This window comes from Beta vulgaris, chromosome 6 (assembly GCF_026745355.1).
Source record: "Beta vulgaris subsp. vulgaris cultivar EL10 chromosome 6, EL10.2, whole genome shotgun sequence".
Taxonomy (NCBI): Eukaryota; Viridiplantae; Streptophyta; class Magnoliopsida; order Caryophyllales; family Amaranthaceae; genus Beta; species Beta vulgaris.
Window position 1 is genome coordinate 45,215,893 of NC_079207.1, and position 15,379 is coordinate 45,231,271.

Consider the following 15,379-nt stretch of genomic DNA (forward strand, 5'->3'; position numbering starts at 1 on the left):
CTTTCCTCTTTTACTTTATTCCTTATTTGGAAATCTTTTTCTCCTTTTTACCCTCTCATGTCCCTATCATATGGTCCACCATTATATTATTAATTCAATTTTACTCCCTTTCTTTCTCCTACTTTAACCCCTTTTTATTTATTTATTTATCTTAACCCCTTTCTCTCTCGTACTTTACCCACCCTACACCCCACACAAGTGGATCTTCCTTGGTATCTGTAGGAACAGTAACAAGGAAGATCTTTAGGAAACGGAGGGAGTACAAAGTAATGATAATATTAATAAGAATATTTTTTTATAAAAGATAAGTTCAAATCAGATCAGATAAGTTTACATCAGATCAGAAAAATTAAGTTCAGATTAGATAAGTTCATATCAGTAAAAATAAGGTGAACTAAACATAGTCTAAGTTGAATATGGGTTGTTAATTACTTTAAAAAGATATCAACTATATCGTTGGGTGTTAAACTGTTAATTATATCTCTATTCTATATGGGAAGAGATGGGGACACCAAAATAATGAAAGCCCCATTTTACCCTTCCTACACTACACAAATTACAGCCACAAATTTGACTTATTTACGATTGTAAAAGGGGTATCGTATGAGAAAATTACAACAAATCTCTTTACAAAAATTATGGCACAGAAAAACTATAATTCACTCCAAATCAAAACCCACTCCAACTCCCCAATGCAGTTATCCAAATTCTGGTAGTTGCCTTCCCAACATAGTGAAACACATTCTCCTTCCTCTTTAAATCCTCAATTAACTGCACATTATATGTCTTCCTCTCCACTCTTCCTCTTCGAATCCCTTACACAATTACAAAGTGAAAATCAACAGCATGTAATTAATTTTTGACACAAAGAAAATTGGTTTCTACATAAACCCTATACAAATTTAAAGTCTAACTTTTTTTTTGTTATTTCAATTTTTGACAAAAATAAAATTGAAGCACCATAGACAATCAAGAGCATCAAGCATAGCAGTTTCAAGCAAGAAAACAAAAAAGGTACTTTTTACTAAGCTTCAAATGAAAATTGTTTATATGAACAAGGAAGAAACAAAATTTTGCACTACAAGACTGAATTTATGCCTCCCCATACTCTAAAGAAGAGGTGTATACTATATAATTTGTACACCAACACCCCAAAATTTCTGATAAATCTGAATGTAGTGAGGATGGTGGAAGGTGGTGGTTGTGGTTCTGCTAAGTAATTGATTGATTTTATTGATTTGGAAAATCAGAAGAAGGTGATGCATGGAACTTGGAAGGTGGTGGTGTTGGTTGTTTCGATAATATTTATAAGTGTGGTTTTTTGTTGTTGTTGTGTAGAAATGGCGGGGGGAGTAGAAGATCTTAGTTTTAGTGAGGTTGAGGCCTACAATCACAGCACCATCTTGAGATGAGATTTTAGGAGTGAAATAATGAAGTAGTTAACCGGAAATGTATCAAGCACAGTTCATCTTGAGAGAGGAGAGAGAGTGAAAATGAAGAGCATTCTAACTCCTAAGTTCCTAATAGGAAATCAGCATTATTTATTTATTTGTGTGATGCGTACCATTAATAAGGAATATGACTAACATTTTGTCGTTTAAATGTTTCATACATTCCTAATAGAAAAGAGATATATTCACATGACTTATATTAAGGATTCACGAAGGCCAAAATACATACTCTTGAATAAACAAATGACAATACTTATTAATCTTAATCAGCACTATAAACTTTATTTTTTTTATAGAAAAATCTCTATTTGATGTCGCAACTCTATTAATTGTTATATAGAGACTTTGCATTTTCAAATTTGGAAAGAAAAAATGCAAAAACACCTTAAACATACTATTGGTTCTTTCTCTTCTTCCTTCAATAACTTTCTTCCTCTTCTCCAATAATTGTTACATAATGTATTTATATATATATAAGAATAATTTTATATGATTTCGCACGCATCGTGTGCATATAAGACTAGTTATAAATAAGTTAGACTTGCTTTATGGAATCATGATTTGAGTTTATATTCAAATTGTTTATTGGTGTAGCTATTGTGATCATAATGTGAACTTACTTTTCTTGTTTTCAAGACAAATGATAATTGTTATTATTGGTAGTTTATGTTGTTTTGGAAATGTGACATATTTAGAATATAATAAGAATTATATTTTAGAGTGGATAGATGTGAAGGTCGTTGTTATATGTGAATTAACTTGGTTGCCTTTTTGTAGTGTTACAATTCTAACTACAATGTTGGTTTCGTAAATTTTTTGATGAATATAATTCAAAGAAGATAATTAATTAGATTAAAGTCTACAATAAGGTGTGTTCTTGAATAATTAGTTTTTAAAAAGAGTATATACTTTAATTAGAGTTGTCCAATGGTGATGAGCGAGATGATTAGTTCTATAAAAGTGAATAATTGAATTTGTTTTTGACTTAATGTTAGAAAAGAGATTAGCTAATTATTGTTAATAATACGAAATTATTGTTGTCAGTGTAACTAATGATGAACTAAATTATTGATTTGAGTAAAAAGGGATTTCACTTTAACATATGTGAATAGAGTAATATAAGAAAATAATTCATTTGTTTGATTAGTGTTTGATAATGAATTAGTCGTGAGTTTAAGCACGTAAGTAAATATAAGTCCATAATTACTTTAATAATGAAGCTTTTTTTTTATAAGTTTGAGTAGTTTACTACTAGATACGAGCTCGACTCACTTTATGTAATCATGAGTATTGTTAATTGATGGTTTGCTATTGATAATAGAATTTAAAACTCAACTTCTGATGTATAATCAATCATATATATTACAATTGTTTCTAATCAGCTTTTTATTGATGAACCTTGAGCTGTGAAGTTTAAGCTAACTCTCCTTAATTAGTTATAATTCTAAGATAAAGACCTATTTTGAGTATTGTTAGTCTTTGATAACTGTTATTATCATTGTACAGATAAATCTAGATTAATAACATGAAGGGCACAAGAGTATACAATATTTATATGCAAAAGTATGAGTTATGCATAACTGAGATACCTCTTGTCATCGTAGTTGATGTTTTGTCGAATATAATTGTTACAAGTTGTTGTAGTTTATAAGTTTTATAATTGGAATTGCTTTGAATCTAGATGCATGAATATTGGTCTTGAAATACTTAGAAAGATGTTATGTCAAGTGACTATAGTTTGCTAAGGAAAAGTCTTGTGGTTGGCTTGTTGTTCAAAGTCACGTTAAGATTTATTAAACCTATTGGATGAGTTCCAAGAATTATCTTATTGAGTTATGAGCGATAGATCTAAAGGGGAAAGTAGCCTTGTCTGAGTCGATGCATGAGGTGACACGAACAGTGCCCCATGGAATGTAAGCTTTGTCTCATCATTCGCGTTCTCTTTCCCCCGGTTAAAAAGAATGTTAGCTCGAGTTATAGAAATGAATGTTATTTCAGTATTTAAATGTGTATATCGATATTGTATTATCGATATTGTATTCTCGATAAGGAATCGTATCATGATAAGTTGTTTCGATATTGGATTTTCGATAAGGAATCATATCAAGTAATGTAATGACTGTTTATTCATTATTTGAATATGAATATCAATATTGGATTCTCGATAAGGAATCGTATGATCATAGTAAGTTGTTTCGATGTTGGATTCCTGATAAGGAATAGTATCTTGTTATTAAAATCCTGGTAAGGAACCGTATCTTGTCAATGCATTCCCGATAAGGAAACTTTATAGTGAAAGTTTCCATGTTATTTATTCCTGATAAGAGTTTGTTTATCACAGTATAAGAAAATGATTGATAGAGTACGAAAGCATAAGTTTGGAATTCTGCTAAGAAATTGATTAAAGGGAATAACGTATATTATTTATACCAAAGTTGGAAAACTGAGGTTCTTTATAATATCATGATATGTTGAAAGCTAATAAAATAAAGCTATATAAAATATCTCTCTTGTGATTGCATGGAAGTCGCCTTGTTGCATTGGTTGTTATGTGAATGATGGTGTATTATATAAGAAATAATTGGATAGAGATATAATATGTATATGGTCAATAAGAGTTGATGTGATGCATGTTGTAACAACTTTGTTCCGATTATGTTGATTGTTGGGTCATTTTCAAGTAAAACACACCAAAGCATGTGTTAATCTTATTTGTGGGTTTAGTACTCATTTTGCCAATATGTTTGTATATTGTTTTGCCATTTTTATGGCATGTCACTTGGTGGGTGGCAGTATCCTCAATGTTTCACTTCAAAATCATGAGTCAATATTTTGTAAGTTGAAGCTGATACATGTTGGAAGACCAGAAGACACTCGACTTTGTAAGAGTTAATCAATAGCTATTTATTATTCGTTTATGTATTTAAGAGTCGTTAGTGCTCCTAATTCTCTCTTGGTGTTGCTATGCGAAAGCGTTAAGGTGGTTGTACTTTTGGAGTTGGAAATATTTTATTAATTTGTAATAGATTTAGATTATTTGCCGCTTTAGGGTTGTCCTATTTCGAAGGAAACTCTACCAAAATTTGTAGAGAAATTTATTAGGATAAAGTCTAAGAATCGGGGCATTGTTGTAATAGTTAATTGAATTGAATAGAGTTGGGAATTGAGTTCCACATTCTCCAACGTTGTTCGGTGAACGTGATAGTAATAGTTCGGGTTAGCTCAACCAGAGTAGTATCCATTGCGTTGATCCTTTCTAGGCAGGTCATGAGAATTCGAGCTGTTACACTATCATTCCAAACTTTATAGCTTTACAAAACCCTGACCTTGCACGACATTCCATCCATCTACCTTAGCTTTGCAACCCTGATACTTGCATATCCTCTCAGACATCCTTGGAGAATATAGAATTGCATTATTGCATCATTATGTGCTTTTTTTATCTAAGTTGTTTGCATCTATTTGTTAACATCTTCTCATGCAGGTAATCGAATTGCTTATAGTTATCATCTTGTGGACTAACTTTGTTTTGCAGAAACTAGCGATATATAGACAAATTCTCTACTGTAGAGTGTTCAGAATTGATCTTCGTCCGAACACAGACTACTTTGAGATTTGGTTGCCTAAACCTTAGTCAAAGTGGGGGCCAGTCTAGATACAAAATTGTGTCTCCCCATTTAGTACCCGATGATGAAACAAATTGTCGTTCTAATAAGCCAGTCTAATGGTAGAACAATTCAACAGGCTAAGCCCAAAATCGTTTTAAGAAACTAAAGTCTATTTATTCAATCAAAACAATTATGAGCCCACTTTTAAGAGCCCAAAATTGTCTTAATGCGCCGAGTGCACGAGCCATGCATGGGATGCATGAGCCTTACGCTTAGCGCAGGCTACGCTATTATCATCCACATGATTTTCGATCTCGTTTCTTCTATAAATAGCCTTGTTTCGACGAGTATTTTTCACACGACTTTACATATACTTTTCATACGAACTTTCGGTACGACATTATCGCTCATATTTCATCAAACTTTCAACTACAAAACATTCTCAAACACATATTCAAACTCCATTGATTTACAAACACCATTCAAACTTCAAGATTGCTCATCTTACGGATCATTACATGAAACCTAAGCGAGAAAGGTATTATTAATGAGGGTTAATTCCAATTTATTTATATTTAACTAACAATTTGCTTTTCACGATGTAAATATTAAAGAAATTAACGCTTTTTGTACATTCTTCTTTAATCTCTCCTTTGTTTTATTTCTTTACACATTTCCACATTTCATTGTTATATTATTCGTATACATGCCAATATGACTTAATGTTTTCATCACCACACATGTGTATTTTTTATAATCAACGAACAATATAAATGTTCCAATGCTAAATTAAGATAATTTGGACAATTGGCTTAGGTTCCTTATTATAATATGACTGCTTAAATAACATGTCACAAGAAATTAGTCTTTTATGTATTTAATGAACCAATGTAGATTAATTCTTACATTGCATGAATATATTGCGTGGTTATTTAATCGCATAACACTCGACATAATTGTATTAAGTAGAGACCATGTATAGGGGGATTTAATTCCTGATCATATTCGTACCCTCATTATTTAACTCAATCTTAGGTTCATTGATCAATTACGAAGTCATAACGGGGAAATCTACATTGGATAAGTCCTTAAGTTGTCCATACGATTTTTCAATATCCAATCATGTTTATAAGTCTTCCATTAAAGACTTGTTGGCTACTTCTTTATTTCAAAACGAATTTCACAACAAAACCTTTACAACGAGGTAGTCAAATACACGCTCATCCCGCGTAAGCAATGAAAACACGCCTACTCGAATTATGATTGCAACGAAGAAATCAATCCGTCGAGGATGAACAATTTTTAAGAGGGAGAAAGTAGAGAGAAGTTAGAGATTTTGGTATAGATTAAAAATTTTGGTTTGCATGCAACCTAACTGGCACTTGAGTGTTTAAGTACAATTTTTTTCGAAAATTAACTATCAAATAAGTTTTTATGTGACTTTGAAGTTTATTTTCCGGTTCAATGATGTTCATTACATAGTTTTTTTATTCAAGCTGGCTCCGTTTTATGTATTAGAGGCCGCGTTTTTAATGTGCGCACGATGCTCTCTAAAAGGTCACGTATATTTTGATTTTTGAGAAGTTGCACTCAAAAGTTGGGATTATTTTGAAAATAATCAAAAGCTGGAATTATTTTGAAAAGACATGTAAAAGTTGAAATTATTTATGTTAATTATTCCAAAACCTAAAGGATATCTATGGATGGCAATTGGATGAGGCTGTTGCAAAGGATGGCACCTCTACATTCGTATCCAAATAAAATTCTCATTCCCATCCCCGCCTCCACCACCCATTACGGGAGAAAATTCAAGACCCATCCTCGCCCCGCCACCCACATGGTTACCAGCACCCACATCGTATGCAATTTATCCCCGCTCCCACCGCCCGCATGGGTACCTGTACTCGCTTTGTACCCACGTCATATCCACAAATTTATATTTTACAAGATAAACTTATAAATAATATAAGTTTATAAATAGAATTTTAATAATAAACATGCGGGGCGGGATGGGGCGCGATAGGGATGTGACGGGTAGAGCCGGCTATGGGCCTGTGCAAGCAGACCCATAGCATAGGGCCTCGGATTTTTCGGGGTCCCGCATCCTACAACATATTCATTATTTCCCTTGTTTTTCTCTCTTTCTTAATATTAGTTGTCTTGTACTTTCCTTATTTTCCGTTAGATTTTCAATGCTACATAGGTAGAAACTTTTGATCTTTCCTTCTCCTGATTACTCTTTATACTTAGAATTCCACAAAATTAATGAAACTTTCCATATTCATTCTTGTTTTTCTTAAATTTTCAATGCTACATAGGTAGAAACTTTTGATCTTCCCTTCTCCTAATTACTCTTTCTACTTAGAATTCCACAAATTTAATGAAACTTTCCATATTCATTCCATAGTCAATATTGTAGCCAATTGTTTGTTTTATATTATCATCCCTTTTCTTCTCTTATATTTATATAGCGAGTTATCTATTAAAATAAGTATTCAGATAGTGAGATAACTGATTATAATTGCAGAGTTTTCTTTTTCTTTTTCGTTACAAAAAAGCATATATTAATGGCTAATCTAACTATTATGAGAATGAATTATGGTTAAGGTTAAAATTACTAAGAGAAATGTTAGCTGAAGAAAAAATGACACCTATAGATAGTTGATACTAAGGGTCCAATTTTTCATATTAGAACAGGGCCTCGAAAGTATTTAAGACCGCCCTGGTGACGGATATAACATAAAATTAACACCCGCTTCATCACCCATTACGGGTACGATTCCCATTTCCGTTCCAACTCCATCAAACTTAGACCCATCCCCGTCCCACTTGAACGGGATGGGACGGGTCGAGAAATGATAAACCTCTAACTGCTAGATGTTTATAAACATCTAGCATTCATGTGGCAACATACAAGTGGTACACATGTCACTATATTGTTTATCCAAACAAATTACTTTTTCCAATTTTTTAAACTTGTATATCTCAAAAAATATATTTTAGAAAAAAATAAAAAATATACTAATATTCATATATTTTATTCTCTACAAATAGACATCCATCTTGATATAATTTCATCATTTTTATTTTACTCTTCTCTATCTCTTATTTAGATATGTAAAAAAAAAATACGAACACTATCTGTTTATACACAAACACTATTGTGAGTTGCATAAACACTAGTTATAGTTACACGAACACTAGTTCTAGTAGCATGAACACTGTATATTAGCATCGGAATCTTCTGACAGTGTCCAATTAAAAAAATACGAACACTATCTGCTTATACATAAACACTATTTTTAGTTGCATAAACACTAGTTATAGTTACACGAACACAAGTTGTAGTAGCATGAACATCATATATTAGCATCGAAATTTTCTGACAGTGTCCAATTTTCGAGATTACTTTTTTGTTTGACTGATAACTTTTTTTCATGTATATTGACAATTTTACCCCTGCTAGATGTTTATAAACATCTAGCAATTAGAGGTTTATCATTTCTCGGGACGGGTCTCCTAGTTGATTCGCCCCACTGCCATCAGTAAGGCCAACACCTTTCCCGGCAATAGCAATACTTATTCCTCTGTCGTCAGTCGTCACTTTAGATGCTTTCTAAATAGTTCCTTTTTTTACATTCATCCTTTGTTGAGTCATAGAGTCAAGCTCTCCGTCTCCTCCACCGCCCACCGTACAAGCTCTTCCCGTCCCCAATCTGCCGTGGTTCGTCTCTATTATCTTCATTAATTAATTTCCAACTTCCTTTTTTTCTTCTTATTTTCCGTCAAAAAATTTGTTACCAAATTTGACGTGATAAACATTTTCCAGATCTTTGAAATGCGATGCGGCTGGTTATATCTTATATGATCACATTTTTCGCCCCTTCTCCTGACGAAACTTTTGAATTCAAAGCATTTGACCTTACTTTTTTCTTTTTTAATTTTTTTATAAATAAAATACTAAGATATCCCGAAACTTCAGACGTAAATGACAAGAGTTCTTTTGCTTGTAAATTTCTACTACTAGCCGCCTTTTTTCTTTTCTTTGATTTCTTATCTATCTTTTTCCGTGACTAATCTGATTCTTGTTTGTTTAGATATTCTTGTATATTAAGTCTTTAGAGATATTTGGTGATATCAACTTTTTTTTTTGGGTGTACTGAGAGAATATTCATCAATCATCAACCTTTTTCTTAGAGAGAGAATCTTGTTAAATAATCAAATATTTTTGTTGCATCAGTTTATAATTGATAAAGTGAATGGGAGGAAACAGCTCAAAGGACGAAAGTTGGAGGACAAATTCAACATCTCAATCTCCTCAATGGAATGAGTACGGAAATAATGAGCAAGGAGGATATGCACAACCATATTATGCACCACCACCACCAGCTGAGGGTCATTACTATGTTCCATCTCAACAACACAACCAACCAATGCCGCCCGCACCAGGGCCGAGCTATGGTGCTGGTGTTCAACAAACCCATGACCATAAGAAGAGGTTTGAAAGGATGTACTCAAGGATAGCTGATGAATATACATCACTGGATCAGGTATGCATGTAATTTATTTTTCTCATGTTTAACTGCCTTTTCTTAATCAAATTTATCATTTATTGGTAACCTTTTTGGGAGATTAATAATGTGATTTCTCATGGAAAAAGTAATATCTTTATTAAAGGTGTGTCCTGTGTAAACTTGATTATGTCTTGGTGCTTGCTGTCAAGATTTGTACTCTAATACAAGTATCTCACAGGTTATATAAAAGGAGAAAGTAACAAATAATCATGGTGATTGGAGATTTGAGTATGGAAAAATCCATTAATTAGCACATTATGGTTTTTATCAAATCAAATATTTTGATACGAGTTTAACTAAACTCCGATGAGTGTCTATGCTTCTATGATAAGGTTCTTATCACAAAGGACCAGTGCTACCTGGTTCGCTAAACCCCCCACAAACTGAGATCCGAAAAAGGAGAATTGTTACATCCAAGTGGTGTACTTTAGGCTAACTGAAGGAAATTAGGTAGTTAATTGTGTTTTCGTACTCATTCTTTTGTACCGTGGATCAGGTAGCATTGAAAAGGAACGTGGTGGCTTTCCCGTTTTGCTTCAACTCGTCTCTTACTGCCTTAAGACATTTCAGCTGTTGTGATAATTTATGGATCTCTAATTGTGCTATATTGATTTCGCTTGAGCTTTTAACTGCTTTTCTTTTCCTCTGTCCTCATTCGTATGTTGTCCAAGGCTGTGAGCCTTTGATGCTCAATAAACTTTAAAACATGAAGGATTGTGGAGATTTTGCTACTGTGCTTAGAAGCCTTAGATATGTTAGAAGCGGCTGTATAATGTGTACCACCAAAATTGCAGGCTGGCAGTAATTGTATTTGATTTATTGCTACAAATGAATTTCCTCCTCTCGAATGAAGAACTAGAAGTTGATATTTGGAGTGTTGAATTAAGTGCACTGAATTCATTGATATATATTATCAACAATATATTCTTCATGCTACAATATATTTGTGATATACTTCTATAACCATTCCATTAAACATCATCTGCAGGTGACTCAAGCATTGGCTCGTGCTGGCCTTGAATCTTCTAATCTTATTGTTGGTATTGATTTTACAAAAAGCAATGAGTGGACAGGTGAATTCAACTTTGTTGCTGTCTTATTGTCTTCTTCGCAAATCATAATACACTTCTTTTCTTATTTTAAAATTTTGAACTTGTGATTCATCAATAGGTGCCAAGTCATTCAATAAAAGAAGTCTGCATCATATTGGTGATGGCCTAAATCCATATGAACAGGCAATATCTATTATAGGAAAGACACTAGCAACTTTCGACGATGATAATTTGATTCCATGTTATGGATTTGGAGATGGTATTTATGCAAATTTCTCATATTGTTCTTTGTCTTTCTTGTGCCTTCTTAAGTCATGGTCTCTAAACAAACTATATCTTCTTTTGACAGCATCAACACATGATCAAGACGTCTTTAGTTTCTACCCTGATGAAAGCGTTTGTAATGGATTTGAGGAAGTGTTATATAAGTATAGGGAAATTGTTCCTCATTTACGACTTGCAGGTTTATTATCCTTTTGATGTTCTTTTTTGTCGGTTTCTCATAATTAGTAATTTCAATTTTATTCTTGTGAATTTTCATTGCAAGTTGGGTAGTATCTTAAGTTGCATTATTGGTTATCTATCTCTTGTTGTGGTAGGACCTACATCGTTTGCCCCAGTAATTGAGATGGCCATGACAATTGTTGAGCGGAGTGGTGGACAATACCATGTTTTGTTAATAATTGCAGATGGACAGGTATTTGCTCTCGTTCTATTTTAGATGTGGGTGGATTGGTTATTTTCTGCTTTTTATTTTTGCATGAAAAGAACCCTTGTTACCTAATTCGCTATCTAATTCGCCTTTTGAATTTGCCAATTCGCCCAAAATGAGCCAAAAATGAACCAAAACCGACCATAATTCGCTTTTCTCAATTCGCGATTCGCATGGAAATTAGGGAATCAGGTAACACTGAAAAGAACTATGGTAGCTAATAATGGTATTCTGAATTCCTGATTCTTTTTTTATCTAGTACTACGAATATACAGTATAATATATCAATTTAGTGAAATAGGTTGAAACATTTAGTGCTTACTTCACTAAACTATATAGATATGTTATTTCACTGAACTGTAAAGACATATATATCACATTTCACTGAACTATGTAAACTTTATAGACCCCTTTAGTTATATCTTCAGTTGTCATGGAAAATAAATTGGTGCTAATTCTTCTTAATACAAATATACTCTTTTCTTTTTAAACTTACATTGCACTAGGAGACATTGTTGCCATGAAAAAAGTTCAAATGTCATCATGTGTAGAGCTCTTTCACAATTTGTAAACAACATAATTGGTCCATGAGAGATATTAGGTTAAACATATGGCTAGGTATTATAGATATAGATATGTAGACAGCAGAATTCCTGGAAGGAGTTATTGTTCTACGGGCACTTTACATTGTCTATTAGTGTAGGTTACTAGGAGTGTTGATACAGAGCGTGGTAGGCTTAGTTCCCAGGAGCAGAAGACAGTTGATGCGATTGTAGAAGCAAGGTTCGTTCAATTTGAAATCTTTTCTCTCTTTCCCTTTTGTTTTATTGTTCCTCCTGTTTGTTTTATAGTTCTGCGTTTCTAATGTTTGTTTGGTAATTTACGACAGCAAATATCCCCTCTCAATAGTTGTTGTTGGGGTAGGGGATGGACCCTGGGACATGATGAAGGAATTTGATGATAACATTCCTGCAAGAGATTTTGATAACTTTCAGGTGAGTATGCCTACTTTCTCGTCTCCCCTTTTTGATTAAGCGTTTTAGATGTTTTGTGAAGAAGTTTTTGTCTTGTATTAATTTCTGTTCTGTAACTTCAGTTTGTAAATTTCACTGAAATTATGGCAAAGAACACTCACCAAACTAGGAAGGAAACTGAATTTGCTCTGTCAGCATTAATGGAAATTCCTTCTCAATACAAGGCAACAATGGAGCTTTCTTTAGTGGGGTAACAACTCTTCCAAATTACTACTTGTGGGCACTAATAAATCTGTCTGATTGATTGACTTGGGTTTTCTATATTTTATACAAGTGCAGTAGGCGTAGAGGAGTTTCTCCGGACAGAGTCCCTCTTCCTCCACCAGTGTATAATGCACGGCCATTAAGCAATGCATCATCTTTCAACTCTCCGAAGCCTTATCACTCAACAAGTTTTCAGTCGAGTGCTCCTTCATATTATGAAAAACACAGCCAAGTGGGTACAGCTCCACCTGTGCCTAGTTCTACCCACGATTTGGGCCAACCTGCTGCCACCTCTGATTATGATAATCTGGTATTTACTGTTTGATTGATGCTTTTGCTTATACTTTCTCACTACTTGTTATCAGATATACATTACCTTTTCAATACCTTTCTTTTTGTGGTTTATGGCATCTTTTGCCATTTTGACACTACCATGTATGGTTGGGTTTCCTGGCAGTTTTACGTGTTGTCTAAGACCAATGTCGAGTCTGATTCATTATGTTCGCTTGTGAATATTAAGTGTCGATAATTCAAATTTGTTAGATTGCTAATTAGGGCTTATGTTAGGACTATCTCTGATTACAATATCATTTGGTGTTTGATTTAACCATAGTTCTTTGATGTTGTTGAATAGCTATGCCCTATCTGCTTTACGAACAACAAGGACATGGCTTTCGGCTGCGGGCACCAGGTACAACTTGCAAAATATTTATTTTTATTTCTTAATAGATACATCATATTGCACACTTGTCGATGCACAACTTTGACCATCAATATCTTCGCTTATATATTATTGATAATTATAAATAATATTTTAAAAATATACATGGAAATTAACCCAAGAATCATTAAGATAATGCATTTATCTTTACACAATAGTAATTAAATATGTTTAAAGATAAATTCCAAATAGTGTAGAAATTTTAATATGATGTATCAATTAAGAAAGGGAGGATGTAAATCTTTACTAGGATTCATTCTTCCTCCGAGCTTTATCGTTTCTTGTTTTTGGTCCATTGCTGTGAGTGTGATCTATATTGTATGTCCTCAACAGACATGCGCTGAATGTGGGCAAGACCTCTCTAATTGTCCAATTTGTCGCAGCACGATACAAACGAGGATAAAGCTCTACTAACATCTTCAATGTGTGGATGTTGTGGCTGTCGTTAGTTGAAATTCTTTCATTTGTTTGTTTTATTTTGTTCAAATTCATGGATGATGATCAAGTATGGTATCTGCTTTGCCTGATTTTGGCGTGTTTGGTTGGCGGGGATGTAAATTTTTGATCGTGCTTGTACATTGTTTTTGTTTGTCGCTTTTATTTGTCAAGAATTCCTCTCTGTAATTACAAGATTGTTGCACATAATGTCAATAGTCATCTTCACAGCTTTTTAGGTCCCAAGTCCCAACCCCCATCTTAAAAGGATAGTAACTTTGTTGCCTATTAACTTGTTAGGTTAATATCTTTTCGGTTTGAACGAGTTTAGGAAAATCGTTGTCTTGCAGATACCTTTTCTTATCTACTTCTATACATCTTGTTTCTTGGTTTAATGAGTTTATACGAGTGTCGACTACTGCTCATCACACTGTCAACTAATATAGGTCATGGATCTCAAATATGCTATCAACTGTAGGATATAGATTTTCCCTTCAAAAAAAAAAAAACGGTAGTTTTATTTTTATTTTTATTTTTATTTTGATTTGAAAAGGAAAGGAAACTAGGTTATACCCTACTAGTGGGAAAACTTAACTCATCCTTGCGGATGATAAGAGAGAGCCCCGGGGGAAACTCCGAAGAGGATAGCCATAGTTGTTGATGCGTTTTTCCCCAATTCGCTAATAGGTTCGCTGCTTGATTCGCTTCCCTATAGCAGTGATTAGCCGAAAAGGCGTCCAACTTCTTAGCATCTTAACCTGCATCATCAATAAGATTAGAAATTTCCCATGGAATACGCCACTTTCTTCTAATTGAATTAATCACCACCAAGTTATCTCCTTCTACTTCAAGTTTTCTTATACCAAGGGAAATCGCTGTCTTCATTCCGAAGTAAAAACCCATTGTTTCTGCCATAAGTATAGACCAGTGAGGGGGTAGGGCTTTAGCCCCAACCGTCACTGGATTGCCCATGTGATCCCTAATAATGAACCCGAATGAACAGTGATCCGAGCTGGACTTTGAGCCATCAAAATTAAGTTTTGCCCATCCTTCAGGGGGGGGGGGGAATCCAATGGATCAAACGATGTGGGGGGAGATGTGGTGGTTTCTTTTGAACCCCGGCACATCCACTTCCCCTGGGTCAACACTAACGTTGCTAAACCATGCTTTACAATAGTTGATTATTATTATTGAGGCATTTTGGACATTGATCGATTCTTCATTGAAGGAGACTTTATTACGAAAAAACCAGATGAACCACCAACCAATTGTTATCTTTTGAAGATCTTGAAGAGTGTTAAACTCGCGTAGCTTATTAATAATGTCTACTATCTCTGTTTCTTGGAGAATTTCTTCTCTAATTTTCGGCCAATCAAAGTGACAAGAAATTTCCTTGAATAAGTCTTTGGAGAAGGGGCAATCTAATAGGAGATGCCTTGTTGTTTCTATATGATGATTGCAAAAAACACAGGGAAGAGGAACCGCTACATGACTACGCATAAGTCTTTCTTTAGATGGTAGGCCATCATTGCAGATTTTCCAAATAAAATTACTAACTTTGGGGGGGATGTTGAGTTTCCAAATCCAA

The 15,379-nt window shown here is 33.9% G+C and overlaps 1 protein-coding gene across 2 annotated transcripts; it reads left to right on the forward strand.

Annotated features, from left to right (window-relative positions):
• The first annotated feature begins 8,602 nt into the window (after positions 1-8,602).
• Positions 8,603-14,024, forward strand: LOC104896934 (E3 ubiquitin-protein ligase RGLG2). Of its 2 annotated transcripts, none has more exons than XM_010683720.4 (12): positions 8,603-8,783; positions 9,300-9,609; positions 10,622-10,706; positions 10,804-10,944; positions 11,035-11,148; positions 11,285-11,382; positions 12,101-12,180; positions 12,287-12,392; positions 12,494-12,621; positions 12,711-12,945; positions 13,270-13,326; positions 13,690-14,024. In XM_010683720.4, the coding sequence occupies exons 2-12, from the start codon at positions 9,319-9,321 to the stop codon at positions 13,768-13,770; spliced, it is 1,416 nt and encodes a 471-aa protein (XP_010682022.2). In that variant the 5' UTR covers positions 8,603-8,783; positions 9,300-9,318; the 3' UTR covers positions 13,771-14,024. The 2 variants fall into 2 exon arrangements, with proteins under 2 accessions (XP_010682022.2, XP_048502300.1); XM_048646343.2 differs by lacking the exon at positions 8,603-8,783 and adding an exon at positions 8,953-9,068.
• The last annotated feature ends 1,355 nt before the right edge of the window (positions 14,025-15,379 follow it).

Coding starts and splice junctions, on each gene's coding strand:
- LOC104896934 (XM_010683720.4), top strand. CDS start 9,319: ATGGGAGGAAACAGCTCAAAGGACGAAAGTTGGAGGACAAATTCAACA. Junction 9,610..10,621: donor AATATACATCACTGGATCAG/GTATGCATGTAA, acceptor CATCATCTGCAG/GTGACTCAAGCATTGGCTCG. Junction 11,383..12,100: donor TAATAATTGCAGATGGACAG/GTATTTGCTCTC, acceptor CTATTAGTGTAG/GTTACTAGGAGTGTTGATAC.